This window comes from Castanea sativa, chromosome 3 (assembly GCF_040712315.1).
Source record: "Castanea sativa cultivar Marrone di Chiusa Pesio chromosome 3, ASM4071231v1".
Lineage (NCBI taxonomy): Eukaryota > Viridiplantae > Streptophyta > Magnoliopsida > Fagales > Fagaceae > Castanea > Castanea sativa.
In genome coordinates this window covers 16,731,926-16,752,008 of record NC_134015.1, presented here as the reverse complement: position 1 = coordinate 16,752,008, position 20,083 = coordinate 16,731,926, and the positions used below count along the sequence as shown (strand labels likewise).

Sequence of the window (20,083 nt, the reverse complement as noted above, 5' to 3'; positions counted from 1 at the left end):
CATCTAAATCAGTGATAATTAAGTTCAAAACAATAGGACCTTTAGAGATGCCGGTAATCTATTTATTAGTGTAGAAGATTATGTAATTGTATCACATATATGGGGAAACTTCTAAATATTGACATGTTACACAATAAAAGAATTTAGGGAGTGGAGATGTAAAACCAATTCATGTGTCCTGACTAGATGTTCAGATAAGTGTTTTACACTTATATTGTAGTGTCCATGCAATATAGTGAACGTTATAAATACCATAGTCAAGATCATAGTACAATCGCTTCCCATTGAGTATATCAAAAATATAATCATAAATGCAATTGAACTAATTCATTATTGGGGTAATTGCAGCCGTGACCTAGGCACAAATTAAATTTGACCGACAATGTGAATAATAATTCAGAACACTGATAGCTCCTTGATGCCAGTTTTTAGAAACTAAGACTTAACACTAGTACCCCCCCCCCCAAAAAAAAAAAAACAAGATTTCACACGGAACAATGCAGGAGAAAAGGGCATACAGAATTATGAAATTCCTTCCTCTTGACACAAATTTTACTAGACTAAGTGTCCTTGTTGCAAGTATGTCTTCAAAAAGAGTCAATAAATATCTCTTTAAAGGGAATATTCAAAAAGTTTCAGCATTTGTTTTTGGATTTTTGGGTAACAAACAATTATTTTTCCAAACGTATACATTATTTATTAAAGATGTTTGTTTACATGTCAACAGAATTTAGTCAATTACAGAAACCCAACTCTCTAATAGTAATATACCATAATAATCAGATCGTCTTGCAGAAGTACCACATTCCTCCTGACCATCATCTACTTGGTATTTCTGTTACTATTAATACCAAGAACCAAATAACTTGTTTATATTCATGGCAAGACAGTGAAGCTACGAATAGTCTACACCTGAATACCCTCTTGGAAGCTAATAAACTCTTTGCCACAGTAATTAACAACCAACTTGCAAGCTAATTTATTTACACATTATTTACAGCTTTATTTATATTCAGTAGAATCATAAATAAAAGACTATTTTAGTTTCTCCAGATATTCTACAAGTTTTGTTATGAATGTAGAAAATCATTGAATCAATCACTATCATGTTATTAACAAATTTAATTAGTGTAAGAATTGTCCTTAGATGATATATTTTAAATGTCACCGCAGGTTTGGATGTAATTATTTTGTTTGCATGCATACACACATGCATACATTAACTAGGCCTCAAAAATTAGTTTGACATAGAAAGTTAAAGAAAAATATTTCAGGTATAGTTAACTGAATGAAGTTGACATCTTCCTCTGTTGAACTGAATATGAACGTAGTGTTTATTCAAGATTGACATCTCAAAATGTCATCATTGTTATTAAGTTGTCATTACACTCATTAGCAGAAATGCGTTGTCGGGTATCAGCAATTAGCATTAAGAAAACTGTTGAAAATCAGCAACATAGTCCTGCTCCATCTTTCAATGCATCAACTTCTAAATTTTCTTTTCCTAGCAATTCAAAAGATCCAACAATTTCAATAGGTCTAATTCAAGAGATGTACTATTTTCATGGCATTTCCTTTTTCAGCCATACTAGTCATTATTATATCAATCATCCATGCATGTAGTACCTTTAAAATTAATAAATTAGGGGAAAAGGACATGCTGCTAAGAAAACTGGTAATTCAGACACACTGGCTGTGCTTAGTAAATCCGATTCCATATTTTGTACAACTTAAGAGTCCAAAAATTTCTCATTCAATCAATTAAGTGAGAAGCTTTCCAAGAATGATGATAAAACAATCAGATCATGAACATTTTGTCATCTAGATTCTAAACACTGATAAATTACTCATAATAGATTTAAATTTTCAGAAGTAAACTTGGGCCACTTCTGAAACAAAACAAAGTTACAGCAGTAACAAAGAAGTTTTTCAAACCACATCCTGAAGTAAAACAAAAGAACATACCTAAAGTTACTTGCATGTGCTACGGTTAAGATTCTTAAACAAACAATATATACTTTTTACTGTTGCTAGATTTTTAAAAATGGAGCAATGAAGGGAAGGAGAACAAGTAAAAAAACGAAAAAATAAAGACACTTTGACTGCTTTTCACTCAAGTACTTATTTAAAATTTAATAGATAAACTGCCTGTTTATACACAAACTACTTATAAGTCATACCTGCCTTGTTTTGATTCTTTTGAAAATTTGGAGCCTCTCCCACTTCTTTAAATTTCACTAGTGTACTTATCATTGTAATGGTCCATTTGGATTGAGGGAGAGGAAGGGGAAGTAGAGTAGTGTAGAGTGGATTTAGCACAAAATTAGTTTATGTTTAGCCAACTCTACTCTACTCCCCTCTACTCTCCCTCCTTCCCCCTCCATCCAAACAGGCCATAAAAGTAGCCCAAATGTTTATTCCTAATTATTCTCCATTTTCTTAATGTCCAAACAGCAATATTAGAATTCCCAACCAATCAAAAGCAAAATAGGGTTTTCTTTGCCAGCACACTTACCTTCCTCAGAAATGAGTGATGAGTAGCAAACACATTTGGAAGCTTTTCACTCAATATTCACAAGCAACAACCCCTCTCGCTTTCACAACTCGCTAACAAGGAAAACTCACCGAGTCATCAACTCATTAAAACCACGTGTTAACACTTAACATCACAGCCCATTCATCACAAAACCTTCTCCACCACACGCTAGAAAAACAAACGTCATTTTCACATATTTTCAAAAAAAAAAATTTCATTTTTTTTTTTTATCACAATCAGTCAAATTACTATCCCCTTAAGCAAAGTACAACCTCGCCCTCTACATTGTTCTTATTGGGGGGGGGAGGGGGGGGAGTTCCATTTTGGTCAATCTCATTGGCATCAATTATACATGAAGATTTGAGAACGATGCATATATGGAAGTAAAAACTAATAAATCTACTCACCTCTCCCACACCATATCACACATGAAGACTGCTAGAAGAAGACCAAGTTTGAGTTATGCAGTCAAGGACATGACTAAATCTTTAGTTACAAGTTTGCACTCGGCCAAATCCTCTACATCACCATCTCATATGCTTGTCCTTTCTATTGATTAGATTCCTGTTGGCCACTGTCATTAAATTTCCACAACCAATCATCCATATGCAGATCAAGAGTCAACTCTCTACTATTATCTTATAAAACACTTATATAAAAGCAGAATTGGTCAATTTTCCGACAATGGCAATCATAATAGCTGTAAATCCAATAGAAGGGAGGGTTAAAGTAACTTACAATTGATTTCAGTTACCAACATAGGAACTTTTGTTCTAGGGATTAAAGAAAATATATTGAAGTAAATTCACTTGTTCTAATTTTCCTGTTTTACACAGTACATTCCTCAAAATATAATATATGAAAGAATTCTATATATTCTACTGAATAAAAGATAGGCCCTAATATATACAAAGATATGGCCACTACAAATAAAATCCATTAGGATAGGTAATTGATGCTTCAATTAGCTTGAGGACCTTGTTGAAAATACAGTAAATTTATGTAGATTAAAAAAGAACCAATAACCAAAAGAGTAAGAGGTCATTAAAAAAAAAAAAAATTATAAGCAAACTACAACACTAAAGTCCCTCCCCCACCCTTCTTTTTTTTTTTTTTCTAACAAGGGCATCCAAAGCTCTTTGAGCACTAAACATTTTCCCGGAAAGTGAGTATTATCATTGTTCCACACACACCACGTAATTACAAGGACGAATGACCTATTAAAAAATAAACTTATAATTACCTATCCAAAAAAAAGGACGAATCCCTTGGGAATGGCCCAAGAGACTGATCGGAGGTTTTGAACCCAGGCCATTTGTTTTGTCATATCAACTTAAAATTTCTTACCATTTGCAAGCAAATTTTCTATTATTATTGATAGCCAAAACCAAGTTCAATCCAAGCATTTGCTTTTATGTCTTCTAACGCCAATTTCATTGCCAAGGACTCATGGGTTTCAAGTGTCCCTCAATGGAGATGGCCTGATTTAAACCCCTACAAGGGCTTTCTTTGCAATGGGGAGAAGGAAGCTAAGGATTCTAACTGTTAATGTGGGAAACCTTGTGTTATACCATCATTTCATTCATGTCACTCACCTCTCCTTCATGTAATGGCACAAATTTTAACAATTATCATATTCTCATTATTACTTCCAACAATTTTTTTGAGACTTACCCCACCTTTTCCTGCCAAAAGAAAACTATCTTTTAAGGACATTGAATTGACATCACTATTTTATCAAACATGAAATTTTTTAGTAGCAGTTAGAATAATACCTAACAGAGAAATGACATGCTGCCTTTTAACGCCTGCAAAAAAGGTAATCCTTGTTAGAGCTGACATTTGCTTATTTTATATCTGTGCAATAAATTAGGTAGGAAGCTTACAAAGTGGAGAGAAAACAAAGGGAGATTTGGTATCGCGTAGCAACATAATTACTTAAGAACTGAAGATGAAGTGATACCCATCTTCGTTGGCTTGGTGCATACATCTCTATCAGTGATAATTAAGTTCAAAACAATAGTACTTTCAGAGATGCTGGTAATCTATTTATTAATGTAGAAGATTATGTAACCACTACATTCAATGTATCACATATATAGGGAAAAAAAAAATCTTATATTTATGCTAAATATTGACATGTTATGCAATAAAAGAATTTAGTGAGTGGTGATGTAAAACCTATTTCCCATGTGCCCTGACTAGGTGTTCAGACAAGTACTTTACTTTTTGTTTAGTGTCCGTGCAATATAGTGAACGTTATAATAAATACTATCGTCGAGATCATAGTACAATCTCTTCCCATTCAGTGCATCAAAAATATATTCATAAATGCTATTTAACGAATTCATTATCAATTTGACCGACAATGTGACTAATAATTTAGAACACTGATAGCTCCTTGATGCCAGTTATTAGAAACTAAGATTTAACACTAGTGCCCAAAAAAAGAAATTATAAGATTTCACACGAACCATGCAAGAGTAAAGGGCATACAGAATTATGAAATCCCATCCTCTTGAGGGACTAAGTCCTTGTGGCAAGTATCTCTTCACAAAGAGTCAATGCAAATCTCTTTAAAGGGACTATTCAAAAAGTTTCTACCTTTTGTTTGGAGTGTTGGGGGAAACAAGCAATTAATTTACCAAAAGTATACATTATTTATTAAAGAAGTCGGTTTACACGTTGACACCAATTGGTCAATTACAGAAACATTTCATAACTAGATCCTCCTTCAAAAGTACCACCAAGAACCAAATACTGTGTTCAATTAGTCTCAACAGAATTACCCTCTTGCAAGCTAAAAACTTTCCTGTAGTAATTAACAACCAAATTGCAAGCTAATTTATTCTTACACAGTATTCCCAGTTTATTTAGAATCACAAGTAAAAGACTATTGTAGCTTCTCCAGATAACTGAAAGGTTTTGTTATGCCTTTAGAAAATCAATCGCCGTCATATTATTAAAAAATTTGACAAATTCATACAAAGAATAGTGTAAGAATTGTCTTTAGAAGATATTTCTTAAATATCACCACAGGTATGGATGTAAGTAGTTTGTGATTGCGTGCATGCACACGTGTATACATTAACTAGACCTCAAACATTAGTTTAACATAGAAAGCTTTAAGATAAATTATTTCAGGTAGAATTAACTGAGTTACTGAACTAAATACGAACATAGTGTTTTTTAGGAATTGACATCTCATAATGTCATCATTGTTATTAAGTTGTCACTAGACTCATTGGCAGAAATACTTTGGGTGTGTTTGTATAAGTCAATAAAAAACGGTGTTTTGAGTTTAAAATAAACGTTCGTAAAAAGTTATGAAAGTTGTAGTTGCAAAACATATAATTTTTGGTTTTATAAACGCTTCTTTAAACTCCCAAAACATCTCACAAAATGGACCCTTTGCTGGGGATCAGCCTTTAAGCATAAGAAAACTGTTAGAAATCAGCACTTTCAATGAATGCAACTTCTAAATTTTCTTTTCTAAACAATTCAAAAGATCTAACAATTTCAATAGTCCAAACAACTTAATTTCAAGAGATCTACAATTTTCCTGACATCGCTGGCTTTCTTTGCCCATGTTTAGAATCCATACATGTAGTAGCCTCTACAACTATTAAATTGAGGGAGGACATGCTGCTAAGAAAACTGGTAATTCAGACACTCTAGAGGGTGTGCTTATTTAGTAAATCCAATTACATAGTCTCGTACAACTTCCGAGTCCAAAAAATTGCTCATTCAATCGGCAAAGTGAGAAGCATTCCAACAATGATGATAGAACAATCAGACAATGAAACATTTTTTCATCTAGATTCCTAAACACCGATAATTTACTCATGACACTTAAATTTTCATAAATTTAACTTTCAAGTAAACTTGACTTAGGTCACTTCTGAAACAGAACAAAGCCACAGGCTACAGCTGTAACAAATAAGTTTTTTTCAAAACCACATCATGAAGAAAAACAAAAGAACACGCACCTAAAGTTACTTCCATGTGCTAAACTTAAGATTCTTAAACAAACAATTTATGCTTTATACTGTTGCTAGTTCCAGGAACTATGAAGGGAAGGAGAAGAACAATTAAAAATAAATAAATAAAGACACGTTGACTGCTTTTCACTCAAGTGCCTACTTTAAATTTAAATTAATAGATAAACAGACTGCTTTATACACAAACTCATGAGTCATAAGTCATACCAGCCTTGGCTTTGAAAATTTGGAGCCACCCTCACTTTTTGAAATTTCACCACTGCAAATGTTTAATCCTAATAATTCTCTCCATTTTCTTAGTATCCAAAACCAATCAAAAAGCACGACAGGGTGAGTACCAAACACATCACATTTGGAAGCTTTTCACTCAATTCTCACAAGCAACAACAACCCCTCTCGCTTTCACAACTCGCTAACACCGAGTCACCGACTCAGTAAAAAAAAATCCCACGTGTTAACATCACAGCCCCACCCATTAGAAGAAAATCAAACGTCATTTTCGCATATTTTCATTTTTTTTCTTTTTTATCACAATCAGTCAGATTATATTATCCGTTAAGCAAAGTACAACGTGGCCGCGATCCTCATCCTCACTAACGTGCGCAGATCCCCCCATTCCCACGTTTCACTGATGCTAACATGCACCGTCAATTCTAACGTGCGCCGAATCTCTCGTACGGCAGCCCGTGAATCCAAGAGAAACAGATAAAAGGCTACGAGAAAAATACGAAAAGCCATTCGTAACGTTTTAAAATTAATTAATACTAAAAACGAAACAACGTGATAGTCTAATTAAGATTATAACTAAAAATTATTTAATTAAACAAAATAAAATAAAAACAGACAATCCCTAAAAACATTTTATAAAAAAAAAAAAAAAACATTAGCTGTGTAATACAACTATCTTCTTCTTTTCTTGCCTAAATCAGAAACTACTACCCTTACTAAAGTAAGGTATTTACAATCACTGCCATCACTCTGAGAAACACAACCTAACACACACACATGAAGAAAAAGCTTCTACTTCTTTGCCTTCCTCGCCGGAGCTTTCTTCTTTGCCGCCGGAGACTTCACGCTCTTCGGCTTCGGTGCTTTCTTTGCCGGCGCCGCCTTCTTCGACGGAGTTGTTCTCGTCGAAGTCCTCGCCACCTTCGCCTTTGGCTTCGCAACTGGTTTTGCCTTTGCTGCAACCTTCGTCTTTGGCTTTGGCTTTGGCTTCGCAGCCACGGACTTCGCCTTAGGTTTCACAGACGCTGCGGCTTTTGCCTTTGGCTTTGGCTTGGTTGAAACTTTCTTTGCCTTGGGAGCCACTTTGGTTCCCTTCGGCTTTGCAACGGACTTAGGCTTCGCCGGAGCAGAAACGGTTGAGGACTTCTTCACCGGAACGGCAGGAGCGAGCTTGAACGAGTTTTTCACCTTGACGAGCTTTCCGGAGGCGACGAGTTTCTTCAAATGGAAGAGCAAAAGCTTGCGGAAACTCGTCGGTAAGTGCTTGTGCTTTTCCTCGGAGTACTTCGTGATCGCGTACTGGCTTGAACCTGTCTTCTCCTTCAGAGTCACAATCGCCTCTGTAATCATCTGCAAAAAAACCAAAATCAAACACAAAAAATCAGTTTTTAGATCTGAAAACTTTGAAAAAGAAACAGTTTTTTTAGAGAGAGAAAGTTAGGGTTTCTAGAGAGAGAGAGAAAAACCATACATCGAGGAAAGGAGGGTGAGAGGGTGCGGATTTGGGCTTTCTCGGGCCGGACGATTTTCTCGACTCAGTAGTAGCGGCCATGGTGAGTTAACGCGGACGAGTTGAATGGAGATTAGATTCGGAAGCAGAGCAGAGAGGAATCGGAATCGGAAAGAGTGTTTTAGTTTTTGGAGAGAGAAATTTGGATGTGAGATAAGACGGTTAAGGAGAGAGATTAATATAGTGAGAATGTGAAAGAAATGGTGAGCGGTGATTGGTGGAGGGTAGTGAGACGCGGATTGAGGCAAATTTGAAAGTTTGAATGTGGGCCATTGGATTAAGGGGTTATCTACGGCTTGGGGTGGAAGTTTGGGTGGGGTTTGGATTGAGGATTTTTGGGGATAAAAGTTTTGGGGGTTGGGATGAGTTTTGGGTGTGTTTTTCACTTGATTTGTAAGGGGTGTAATTTGGGTTGTGGGTCATGGATTTTATTGAGGTTTCGATGGTTTTTTAGAGGAGGACGTAAGCTTTGTAATGAGTGTTTATTTGGGTCTTTTGGGTAGGAGAATTGGGAGAATTTTGGGTTTGAAGGTGAATTGGTCAAAACTAGGGTTTTTAAAGAGTTTGGTTGGGTTTGGATGAATTTTGAGGCAATGCTTGGTGTTAAATTGTGATTTTTCAATTGTATATGATTGAAGGGTTGTGAAGGAGTGAATTGGTTCAAGAATCATGAAATTTGGACAAATATTGGTACTTGAAATATTAACCAAAATGTCATTTAAGTTGAACATATCAAACCCATGTCCTTATCTCACAATTTAGGGATTATCATTCCTTAGTCAATAATTATCTCCAATTAATCAAATTATTAACCACTTGTTAATGACTAAGGATACTTTTCAAGCATAGTTAATGGTATATAGAGAACTCATTCTTCAAGGTAAGCTTGATTATGATAATGGCCAAATATAATTGAATGTCTTGTATGGTAGTTGTTTAGTCTATATGCAATTTAAGGTATTGGCATTCTACATTGTTGTGTTTTGCACCATAAACATTAAACGGGAACAAATCTTATCATTCATTCTCCTAGGAGAATCGTATTTATATCCACTATTCTTTTTTAGAGAAGTTTCAACTTTCATTCATCATATAAATATATGGCATCCACTTAGGTTATGTCTTGAAACATATTCATGCTTTTTATCAAGCTCATTTGACTAATGTTCATCTATTAGAGATGTCTAGTTAGATCAACTATCTCATATCGATTCATTCAAATAGAATGAATCACAGTTATTTATAAATTAATCATTCAACAAGCACCTACAATAGAGCATAGAAATTCTTCTTCTACTTACTAAATGATGAGAAATGCATTTTTATATTGCTCCCATCCTAAAAGTTGAAATTTGAAATTTGTTCTTATAACTTTATCTAAAGGTTTCCGAGAATAATGAAAGTATACCACTAAAAGAAATGATTCTCAAAAGTTGTTTTTTTAGATCTTTAATCAATATCCTATACTTACACAAATGTTTAATTCCCCACCCTTGCCAAGAACATGGGTGATTTCCTCAATTCAACCAAATTTTAAAGATTAGATTCATTTTTCAGCCATGCTTGGAAAATTATCTTCCAGCCATTAGTGATAGTTCAATGAAATGAGAATGCTTCCGATTGCATCTACTCAAGATGCAAATTACAATTTTAACTATTGAAGGCTAACTTTAGAAATTAATTTCTTCCATAGCATCTCTCAATTTTGAGAGGTAATAAAAATTTTAAACTTAAAAATAAATTGTTCATCATAAAATCTCAACAAGAAAAATGGAAGTTTTATTATGCCACTGCTATATGAAAATAATTAGTGAATAATAAGTATTTTTATTTTTTTTATTAAAAAAAACATTTTCTTGTTTGCTCCAACAAAAATTTCACTACAAAATTTTAATTTTTTTTCTTAAAAAGTCAAAATATTGAAGTTGTTTTGCATTAATATGACTAGAAAATTTAATGTATCACTTAGTTTTATTAGAGTGCCATTGTAGGATTTGTTTAATAAACTCAAAAAATACTCATATTGCCTCATATGAGCTAAATTGACTTCACAAAAATAATGGGGATGGGTTCTTTAGATAATCCTAAACATTTAAGCTTTCCTATCCATCTTTCTCCGTTCATACTTCCTATAGCATAGTTTGTCATGTTAATTCTCCTAGTGAAAATCATTATTAAAAATCAATTTTTAATCACCTACTTATTGGGAAAAAAATGTTAATCATCTAGCTTCTAAACCTTTTGAAATTATTATTACCTGACACTGAAGGCCACAATTTCTCAATAATAAATTTTGCACTAACTTTTGGTGCCGAGTTTACTAATATCCAATTATTTTTTGAAAGAGTTTAACCTATGGCACCTGAACTTGATAATAGCTATTTATCATTAGACCAAAACACCAATCGGTTTTTTGGTGTAGTCAAGAATAAAATCTCAAATCTCTTATTCAATAATCATAGACTTTATCAGTTGAACTAACTGGAACCCACACTAATATCCAATTATTAAAGTGCTCAAACAATTTTATAATTATTAAGTCAAGAGACTTGTAATTCAACTGGTACTTTATAATATTTTCAATGGAAACATACATGATTCAAATCCTCCTCCTTTAACCATCAAATTATAAAAAATGAAAAAAAAAAAATATATATATATATATATATATATATATATATATATATATATATATATATATATATATATATATATATAATGGTATTTGTCTATTCTTTGCTCATCTAATGATTTTCATAATCCACAATCTACTATAGGAAAGATAAGAAAAAATTTTGGGGCAAGAAATTTATCATCTTCAAATCTTCCAACATCAATGCAACCAAGATAAAATGTTTAGACTGATTTGGTTTTATCTAGTTGTCTAGGGGTATTTGGCATGTCTGCTTGTATACAACATGAATCACTTTTATGAACCCATTTAAGTTAGTCAACAATTGCCTAAGTTTTTTGGAGTAATTATTCAATAATCTGAGAATATGATGGCATGAGATTCTTCTCACATAATAGTTAGTTCCACTAATAAAATTTATAATGGAATCGACCATTCGTTTGAAGAGAGTCTTAGGTTGATGTACCAAATATTTTCCTACTTATTGTATTCTCCTTTACAAAGATTTTAATTTTACTTATTTTATCATGGTCACATTAACACATGGGTTATGTTTTAGATTTTGTTCAAGTGTTCAGGGCTATACTTTTCTACCCTTTTTTTTTGCCATTTAGCATCATTTTAGCAACAATTTCGTTAGTTGGTATGTTTTGAAAAATTTTAGCAAACTAACATCTTGAGTTTGTTAGATTCAATTTCAATGAAGAAAATCAATTCTAATACACTTGATTTATGCTCTAACAGAGGCTAATGTGGATCTTTTGTACACATGGAACTCAAGTCTAATACACTGATTTGTGCTTTGGAGAATAAATATCAAATATTACACATCTGGAGAAGACATAGAAGAAGAAAGAAAGAGTTTTTTGCAGGTGCGTTTGGTTTTGCAAGTGACTTCATGGAGTGGGTTTGGTTTTGCCATGGGTCTCTTCTTCTTCTTCCTCTTCTTTTCCTTCTTTCTTCTTCCTCTCCTTCTTTCTTCTTCATTTTTCTTCTTCGTTTCTCAGATTAGTAAAAACTAAATCGAGTTCATGAGACTTAAGTTCTACATGTATAAAAAATTTCCACATCAGTCTTCCAAAGCATCAAACTTGAGTGTGTGAGACTTGATTTTGTTTGACGAAGTCGACTCTAACAAACTCAAGATGTTAGTTTGCTAAAATGTTTCAAAACATGTCAACTAACAAAATTGTTGCTAAAATGATGCTAAATGGCAAAACAATCCCTCTCTTACCCTGATAGAGGTTTTGGGTTTGGGCTATAAGATAGTAGTAATACTAATATTAGGCCCACACATTTTTTTTAAAAATAATTATAGTCACACAATTTTCACCAAAAAAGTCATTTCCACCAAAAAAATCATTTCCACCTTCTCCTTTTGTGTTGTTTTGGCCTAAGTGAGGTGCCATAAGAGTGAGGGTGTGAGTTTTTTCAAAGAAAAATTTTGTGCATGCAACAAGGTTGTTTTTAAAATAACATATGGAAATAGAGATTAAAAGAAAGAGTAGATTCCAATTAACTTAACGACAAACTCAAAGATTAGTTGTAGAGGGTTGAAGAGAATTTGGTCAAGTCTGGGAATCACAAGGAGGTAGCTCACCTCAAATCTGTATTGGTGATTTTATATGACAGGGAAGAGAAGATGTGACATTAGAGGTCTCGGATTCAATGGTTGCAAAATAGGGATTAGAACACAAAGATTTTCCATGGGCCAGCTACTTAACGGAATAGGAAAAATTTCATAAAGGGTTTAAAGGATGATAATGGTGTTTGGCATGAGGATGAGGATTTTTTTTTCGGGTTTGTTAAATGAATATTATTCTCGGCTATTTTCATCCTCAAATCCTCATGATTTTGATCGTATTTTGGATGGGGTTGATGAAGTAGTGACTGATGAAATGAGGGTAGATCTAGCCCGGCCTTACACAACTTAGAAAGTGGATGCAGCTATCAAGGAAATGGTGCCATTAAAGGTCCCTGGTCTAGATGGGATGCCACCATTATTTTATAAGACCTACTAGATTGATGTTGGAATGGATGTTCATCAAGCTGTCTTGTCAAGTTTAAACTCAGGTGCTATCTTAAAATCTATAAATCATACTTTCATCACTTTGATCCCTAAAGTGAATAACCCGGAAAAAGTTTTCGATTTTTGTCCTATTAGTCTTTGCAATGTGATTTATAAGATTATGGGTAAGGTGATTGCAGACTGTCATAAGCCTTTGCTTAATTCAATTATTTCAAAAACTTAGAGCATTTTTACTGTCGATAGATTGATTGCAAATAACATCTTAATAGCTTTCGAATCTTTGCATCACATGAAGACTAATTGTATAGGGAAGAAAGGGCTTTATGGCACTTAAATTGGATATGAGTAAAGCCTATGATAGGGTGGAGTGGATTTTCCTTGGAAAAATCCTTTTGAAGTTGGGTTTTCAAGCTTCTTGGTTGGCTCTAATTATAGAGTATATTACCACTATTTCTTATTCCATTCTAGTAACTGGAGAGCCAAAGGGAATGATTTCCCCCTCTAGGGTTTTAAGGCAGGGCGATCCTCTCTCGCCTTATTTATTTCTATTTTGTGCGGAAGGGTTAAATGCTATTATTAGAAAAGCAGTAATGAAGGGTGACATAAAGGGGTTTTCTTTGTGTAGGAATGGGCTAAAAGTTACTCACCTATTTTTTATAGATGATTGTCTTTAATTTTGTAGATCCACCTTGGAGGAATGTCAAAAAATTCAGGAGCTATTGGCCTATTATGAGGCAGCGTCAGGCCAAATGATAAATAAGGAGAAAACCACTCTATTCTTTAGCAAGAACACCGATGAACAAACACAAGAAGCTATAAAAGTTTCTCTTAATGTACCAGCAATACAAAATTATGAAAAATATTTGGGTCTTCCTTCGTTTATTGGTAGAGAGAAGAAAGCTTGCTTCACCAATGTGAAAGAGCGGATATGGGCAAGAATGCATGGGTGGAATGAGAAGCTTTTGTCACAAGCTAGTAAGGAAGTGATGATAAAAGCTGTCATCCAATCTATTCCTACTTACTTGATGAGTGTATTTAAATTGCCGGTCAGTTTGTGTAAGGAAATAAAAACAATGATTCGACAGTTTTGGTGGGGATAAGGTGACTCAAAAAAGATTCACTAGGATAAATGGAGTTCTTTGTGCTCATCAAAATCTGTTGGAGGGATGGGTTTTTGAAATATCCAAAAGTTCAATAATGCCTTACTAGCCAAACGAGTGTGGAGATTAATTCAACAGAAAGGTACGCTTCTTTATAAGGTTTTTAGTGCGAAGGTTTTCCTAATGGGAGTATTCTTGATGCCTATTCATCCAAAGTGCTCTTATGCATGGAGGAGTATATTGCAAGCACGGGAGTTTATAAAGAATGGTGCTATCTGGTGGGTCGGGAGTGGTTAGATGATAGATGTGTGGAAACATAGATGTCTCATTGATAATAGTTGCAACAAGATTGTATCACCAAGAGCAAATTCCACTATTAATTGGGTTAGTGAGTTGTTCTACTCCAATACAAGAATTTGGGATCCTGGCATATTGGAGAGCAATTTTTACCCTTGGGAAGTTGATATTGTCATGACCCAAATTTATGGAACATGAATTTAGATGCATGACTAACTTGCTGAACTTATTTAACTCAATAAACATAATTGATCCAAAATAAATTAAAACTCCAAAGAAACAAGTACTCTTAAAAAACCTCTTGCAAAAAAAATCTAAACTCCACAAATTGAAAATAATCTCCACTATAAAAACATGAATTACAAAATAAAGGTAACTGAAGTTCTATAGGTCTTCAAGTAATACTGAAGTCGCCTACAACTTCCACGCTCTACCTTGCAACTTACAAAGCGATCCAAAAGTTCTATATTCTTAACTACACTTTAATTTGAAAATAGTAATTGATGGGGTGAACCACACATCTAGTAAGTAATTATACAGAATACACATCGTAATAGAGTCAAGCAAAGCACATGTATTTTGATTTTTCACAAACTCATTCAATGATAAAAAAAAAATTATTCCAAAACATATAATGAATCACTTAATACATATGTAATCACATCTTAAAATCATTAGAAACCACATACATATAATTGATCAGAGCACAGTGTCACATATACACATCACATATTCTCACATACAATCCTGTAAGCGGATACCAATATCTAACCCCTGCTGGTGAGGGATTAACACATATTCTCCCATGCAATCTTGTGAGCAGATTTACACATATATTTGATCAATTCTAAAAATACTCATTTTGAGTCACATATGACAAGACAAAATATATACTAAATAGAATAATTTTCTTAATATTAACAATTTTTTCAGATATAGAGACATATCAAATATCACAATATTGAATTGAAACCAAATCAAAAGATGCTTAACTCTCTTAGGGAATGAATAAGAAACTGGGGAGGGATACCAACATCTAACCCCTGCTGGTGAAGGATTAACACATATTCTCCCATGCAATTCTGTGAGAGGATTTACACATATATTTGATCAATTCTAAAAATACTCATTTTGAGTCACATATCACAAGACAAAATATATACTAAATAGAATAATTTTCTTAATGATGATGCGAAGAAAATCAGTAGGCTGGATGCTTCGGACTTGACAGGACTGCTTGCTCCTTCGATGGCTTGGAAAAGAAAGAAAAGCGATCAAAGGTGACCGGGATTGCCGGCCAAGAACCCTTCGATGGCAAAGTTAGTCTTCTCTCTATATTTTCGGAGTTCCAACTTTTTGGGAAATATCAAGCGTACCTTTTTCTGGTCTGAATGGGTGTTTATATAGTGTCCTAGGAACAGTTATTGGGCTTGTAACCTCTCCTAGATTTGAGGAGGTGTGAGGGTTCAAGGATAACTTCCACCAGCGTTTAGGAGTTATATTTTCTCATATAACGGTCACCGGAAGTTATGCGTATGTTTCGGAGTGGAACATGTACTCAGGAATTTCCAAGTGTAAAGGGCTCGTCTAGTGGTCCTCTTGTGGACGAACCCCTTCAGGACGGGGTTGATAGCTTTCCTAGGACGAATGCTACAAGTGTGTTTTCGTCTATGGACGACCATGGATGTTAGCCTCGTCCTGGTGCTTTCTTCTAGACGACTGCTGGTGTGGATGACCATGGACGGTCTGGAGTACTTTAATTTTTCTTTATTCCTCATCAGTTGCCCCTTCGTCTAGGGGTCATGCAGTACATCACCAGACTTCAGGACGAGTTTTCCAAGAACATTTATTATCATTATTTTCTATTTTATTTATTTTTCAGACAGCGTACCACATGTCACGCTTTCATAGGTGGTTGGTCACGTCGACTTACCTCATCGAGGCAGATGCCACGTGTCGCTTTCTCATTGGTCTCGTCGTTGTGAATACTGAGACTTCTCTACCTATAAATAGTGTTTTCCCTCTTGTGCCCCTCATTTTTTTAGATTTTCTATTTTGACACTTCTCGTCCATCGCCTCGTCTAGGAGCGTTCTCAGCATCCTTGGTATCTTTCTTCTAGAGCCAGGTATTCCCCTTACTCTCACTCTCAAGCTTTCCTTTTTAAGCTTTAGGACGTCTGAAATGGCTACCTGTTTGCCTAGCGACAGTGTAGACAAGGCCATAGACGAGTATCATGATTCTTCTAGTTATAGCACTTCTAGTAACGATAGTAGTAGTAGTAGTAGTGGCCACACAATGGAGGAATATACCTCTGGTGTTCCTGGAATTCCCGTTGAAACCTTACAGGAAAATGTTAGGACGAGGGCAGCCTCTGGAGCTGATACCTCGACAAGCGTCCCGCCGTCCCCCCTTTTGGACGAAGAAGAAATTGTGTATAGTTGTACTATAGAAATCCCTTCTAAGATGGACGAGAAGAGGTTAGATGCTCTTAGGAGTTGGTTCTAAATCTCAGACGATCTGGATCCTAGGTTAGCCGTTCGAGGGGAATGGTGTTGCCAACCTTGTTTTGGAATAGGTATTTACGAAGCTTATTTGCTAGGGGGACTTAGATTACCTTTGAATGCCTTCGCTAGAGAATTACTCACTAGGCTGGGCTTGGGAGTTTGTCAATTTAACCCCAACGCGTGGAGACTTATTGTCTCTATGCAAGTCTTATGGAGGGAGGTATTTAATGGGAACCATCCTATCACCGTAGACGAGTTTCTGTACTGTTATAAACCCTCTGAGATAAGTCAATCTTTAGGTTTTTATCAGTTCACAGCTAGGGGCAATGACTGTAGGTTGATTAAGTCTTTGCCTTCGTTTGACAGAAATTGGAAGACAAAATTTTTCTTTGTCTCTGGTTTTTGGGTGGGGCATCCTATCAAGGTTGGTAGAGATGCATTTGCCCCTATACTGGAAAATTAGGGAACCTTCGTCAAGACGGTATGTTATGTTTTTCCTTCATTCTTTTTTATTTGTTTTGTTATATTTTATCTTTAGATATTTGTCTAACCTTAATTTTCCTCTCTTTTCTCAGTTGTTAGAGGTCATTCTTTAAGTAAGTTTCACCGTGACTGCGTCCACAGAGCTCGTCTACACCTTAAGAGGATTTTTCACTCGTTGGTGACTCTTCGACGCTTGCACAAGTGGGGACTTGGCCCTAATCCATTTGCTGAAGCCCTTGCGCACAAGCAAGCTGTCCGTAGACGTGAGTGCTTTTCTTACTTGAAATTTTGAATTTATATATATATATGTGTGTGTGTGTGTGTGTGTGTGTGTGTGTGTGTGTGTGTGTGTGTGTGTGTGTGTGTGTGTACATGTGTTTTTCAGGAATGGCAACCATGAAAGAAAACAAGGGGAAGGAAGTGATTGACGAGATGACCAGACTTGAAGTTCAACCTCAGCCTTGTCCTGCTGCTGGAGACAAGAGGAAAAGCTTGTCCAAAAATTTGGACTTGGGAAGCTTACCCAGTCGTCGGGGGAAGAAGACCAAGCATGGGTCGTCCAGGCCCGAAACTACTAAGTCTGACCCTCCTTCCTCCTTGCCGTCCATCACAGTCATTGATGTTGACTCGCCTACGCTCGTTGGTGTCGCTCTGTCCAAAACCCATGCTCCTGCTTCGTCCGAGCCTCCTCAAAGGATTTCTATGAACTTATTGGAGAATGAGGATTTGGCTTGGGAATGATTTCAAGAGGCTGTAACAAGTGAGGATGTGGCTGCATGCTACTACTTGTCTTTGAAGGAGTTTGAGCATTCCGGTGTCCACGATCTTTTTAAGGTGAGCACCTTTGTCTTGTCTTGCTTTAGCAATGTTATTTATTGTCATTTTTATCCCTTGAACCTTCTTGTCTTCTATGTAGGCAATGTCGAAGTTCATAGCTGCTTCCAGGCAGGCCATGGAGATGGACAAGACGAGGATCCTTCTTGAAAAAGGAATAGAGGAGATTAAAAACGACTGCAGAATTTGGGCCGAGGTGGCGAATAAGGCCAATGACGAGGTTAAGGGGTTGAATGCTTTAGTAGGGGAGCTGAAATCTGATGCTGCTAGGAAGGACGATCGTCTTGACTTTTTCAAAAGAAGAACGACGAGCTGAGTCTCCTTCTAAAGAAGGCCAAAGACGACGCAATGGAGGAGTTCAAAGCGTCCAAGGAGTTTACCGACCTGCTGGACACGAACTATGCAGCAGGCTTTGAAGATTTTAGAATGGATGCTATAGAAAACTTTCCTGGAGTTGACTTTAGCACCATTAAACTCAACCTTGGCGCTGCTACAAGTTCTCTCCTCCAAACAGGCTTAGATGATGTTAATATTAAGGATGACGCCACCACAAAGCCATCCCAGGACGACGCCAACGTTGATGCCCCTCTTCTTGAAGAAATTTTTTAAAAATTAAAGTACTATTGTTATTCTGCTTTTCTTTTGGTCCATTGTTTTTTGGACTCTTATTAAGATGTATTTGAGTACAATTATGTCGTCCAGAGTGTTCTGGACGAATTTATTAACAATTGCCTTTTAAGGCTTATTTTATAAGGATTTTTGAACGGTGGTCGTCTACCCTCTTTAGACTAATGAATATTTACTTTTATTCATTATTTATTGTATGGACGAGTTTATCCACTATTTTCACCATTTATGTCATTGGCTTTTAAACAGTGTGTTCTAAGTGTTGAATGGTCGTCCATGTGATTTTCTTATGGACAACCCACCTAAGCATGGACGTCTTTGTTAGCTAGTCAAATCTTTACTAGTGTAACTCGTCTTAGGAAGACAATGATGACTTTGCCAGTCTTTTACCTCGTCCTTTGGGCAATTATCATTCGTCTCCTCGCAAGAGGCTTATAATGTTTTACTCGTCCTAAGACATTGAGGCGTCTTGGCTAGATGCTCATTTTTGGAACTTTATGCTTGTTTTTGGAACTTTATGCTTTAACGTATGCCTTTTTCTTGTTTATCTACTTCTTAGACGAGTATGTCTTAGCTTTTTCTTTTTGCTTTATCCTTATTTTAAGGAAAGCTTAGACGAATATGCCTTAGCTTTTTTTATCCTCATTTTGAGGAAAGCTTATGAACATTACATCCCTGCGTCTAGAGACTTTCATTCATCTTAGGCTTTTGCCCCCTTGTGGGTATCATTATGGAAACTAGATTAAGTATATTAGAAATCCAAACCATATTATTGCATGAACATTGTCCACAAATATGGCATGCTTAGAAGTTGGTGCCTTATTAAAACACTTAAGAAAATACATAACCTTGTCTTTTACAAACTGGTCTGTAGACGGTGCAAAAGTTTAAGAATTAGTGCACTTTTTATTCTTAGTACACACTATAGTAGTAATAAGAACACAATAGTAGGTATAAGTAAACACATAGATCGTGGCTGTAGTTGTCCATAGTATCAACCTCGTCCCTGGATTATTTCGTCCAAGTTCATCACTGATAGTACCTCCTTAGGTGTTCCATGTTCCAAGGGTGCTCTAACTTTCATCCGTCCATGGTCTCTAGGTAGTATGACCCCTACCTCTTGCAGTTGATTACCCTGTAGGGTCCTTCCCAATTGGGCCCTAATTTTCCATGAGCCGGGTTCCTAGTTACTAAGGAGACTTTTTTGAGAACAAGGTCCCCAACACTAAATCGTCTAGGTTTCACCATGGCATCATGCTGCCTAGCCATAAGATTCTTGTATCTTGCTGTCCTTTGCTCCG

The 20,083-nt window shown here is 35.6% G+C and overlaps 1 protein-coding gene across 1 annotated transcript; it reads right to left on the bottom strand.

Annotated features, from left to right (window-relative positions):
* Positions 1-7,329: 7,329 nt before the first annotated feature.
* Positions 7,330-8,431, bottom strand: LOC142626725 (histone H1-like). Its single transcript, XM_075800433.1, has 2 exons — positions 8,237-8,431; positions 7,330-8,115 (listed from the first exon to the last, which is right to left on the bottom strand). The coding sequence occupies exons 1-2, from the start codon at positions 8,315-8,317 to the stop codon at positions 7,558-7,560; spliced, it is 639 nt and encodes a 212-aa protein (XP_075656548.1). The 5' UTR covers positions 8,318-8,431; the 3' UTR covers positions 7,330-7,557.
* Positions 8,432-20,083: the final 11,652 nt, after the last annotated feature.

Excerpts from the sequence above, each read along its gene's own strand:
- LOC142626725 (XM_075800433.1), bottom strand. The coding sequence starts at position 8,317 with ATGGCCGCTACTACTGAGTCGAGAAAATCGTCCGGCCCGAGAAAGCCC. Across the intron at positions 8,116-8,236 it reads CTCACCCTCCTTTCCTCGAT|ATGATTACAGAGGCGATTGT; the intron begins GTATGGTTTTTC and ends GTTTTTTTGCAG.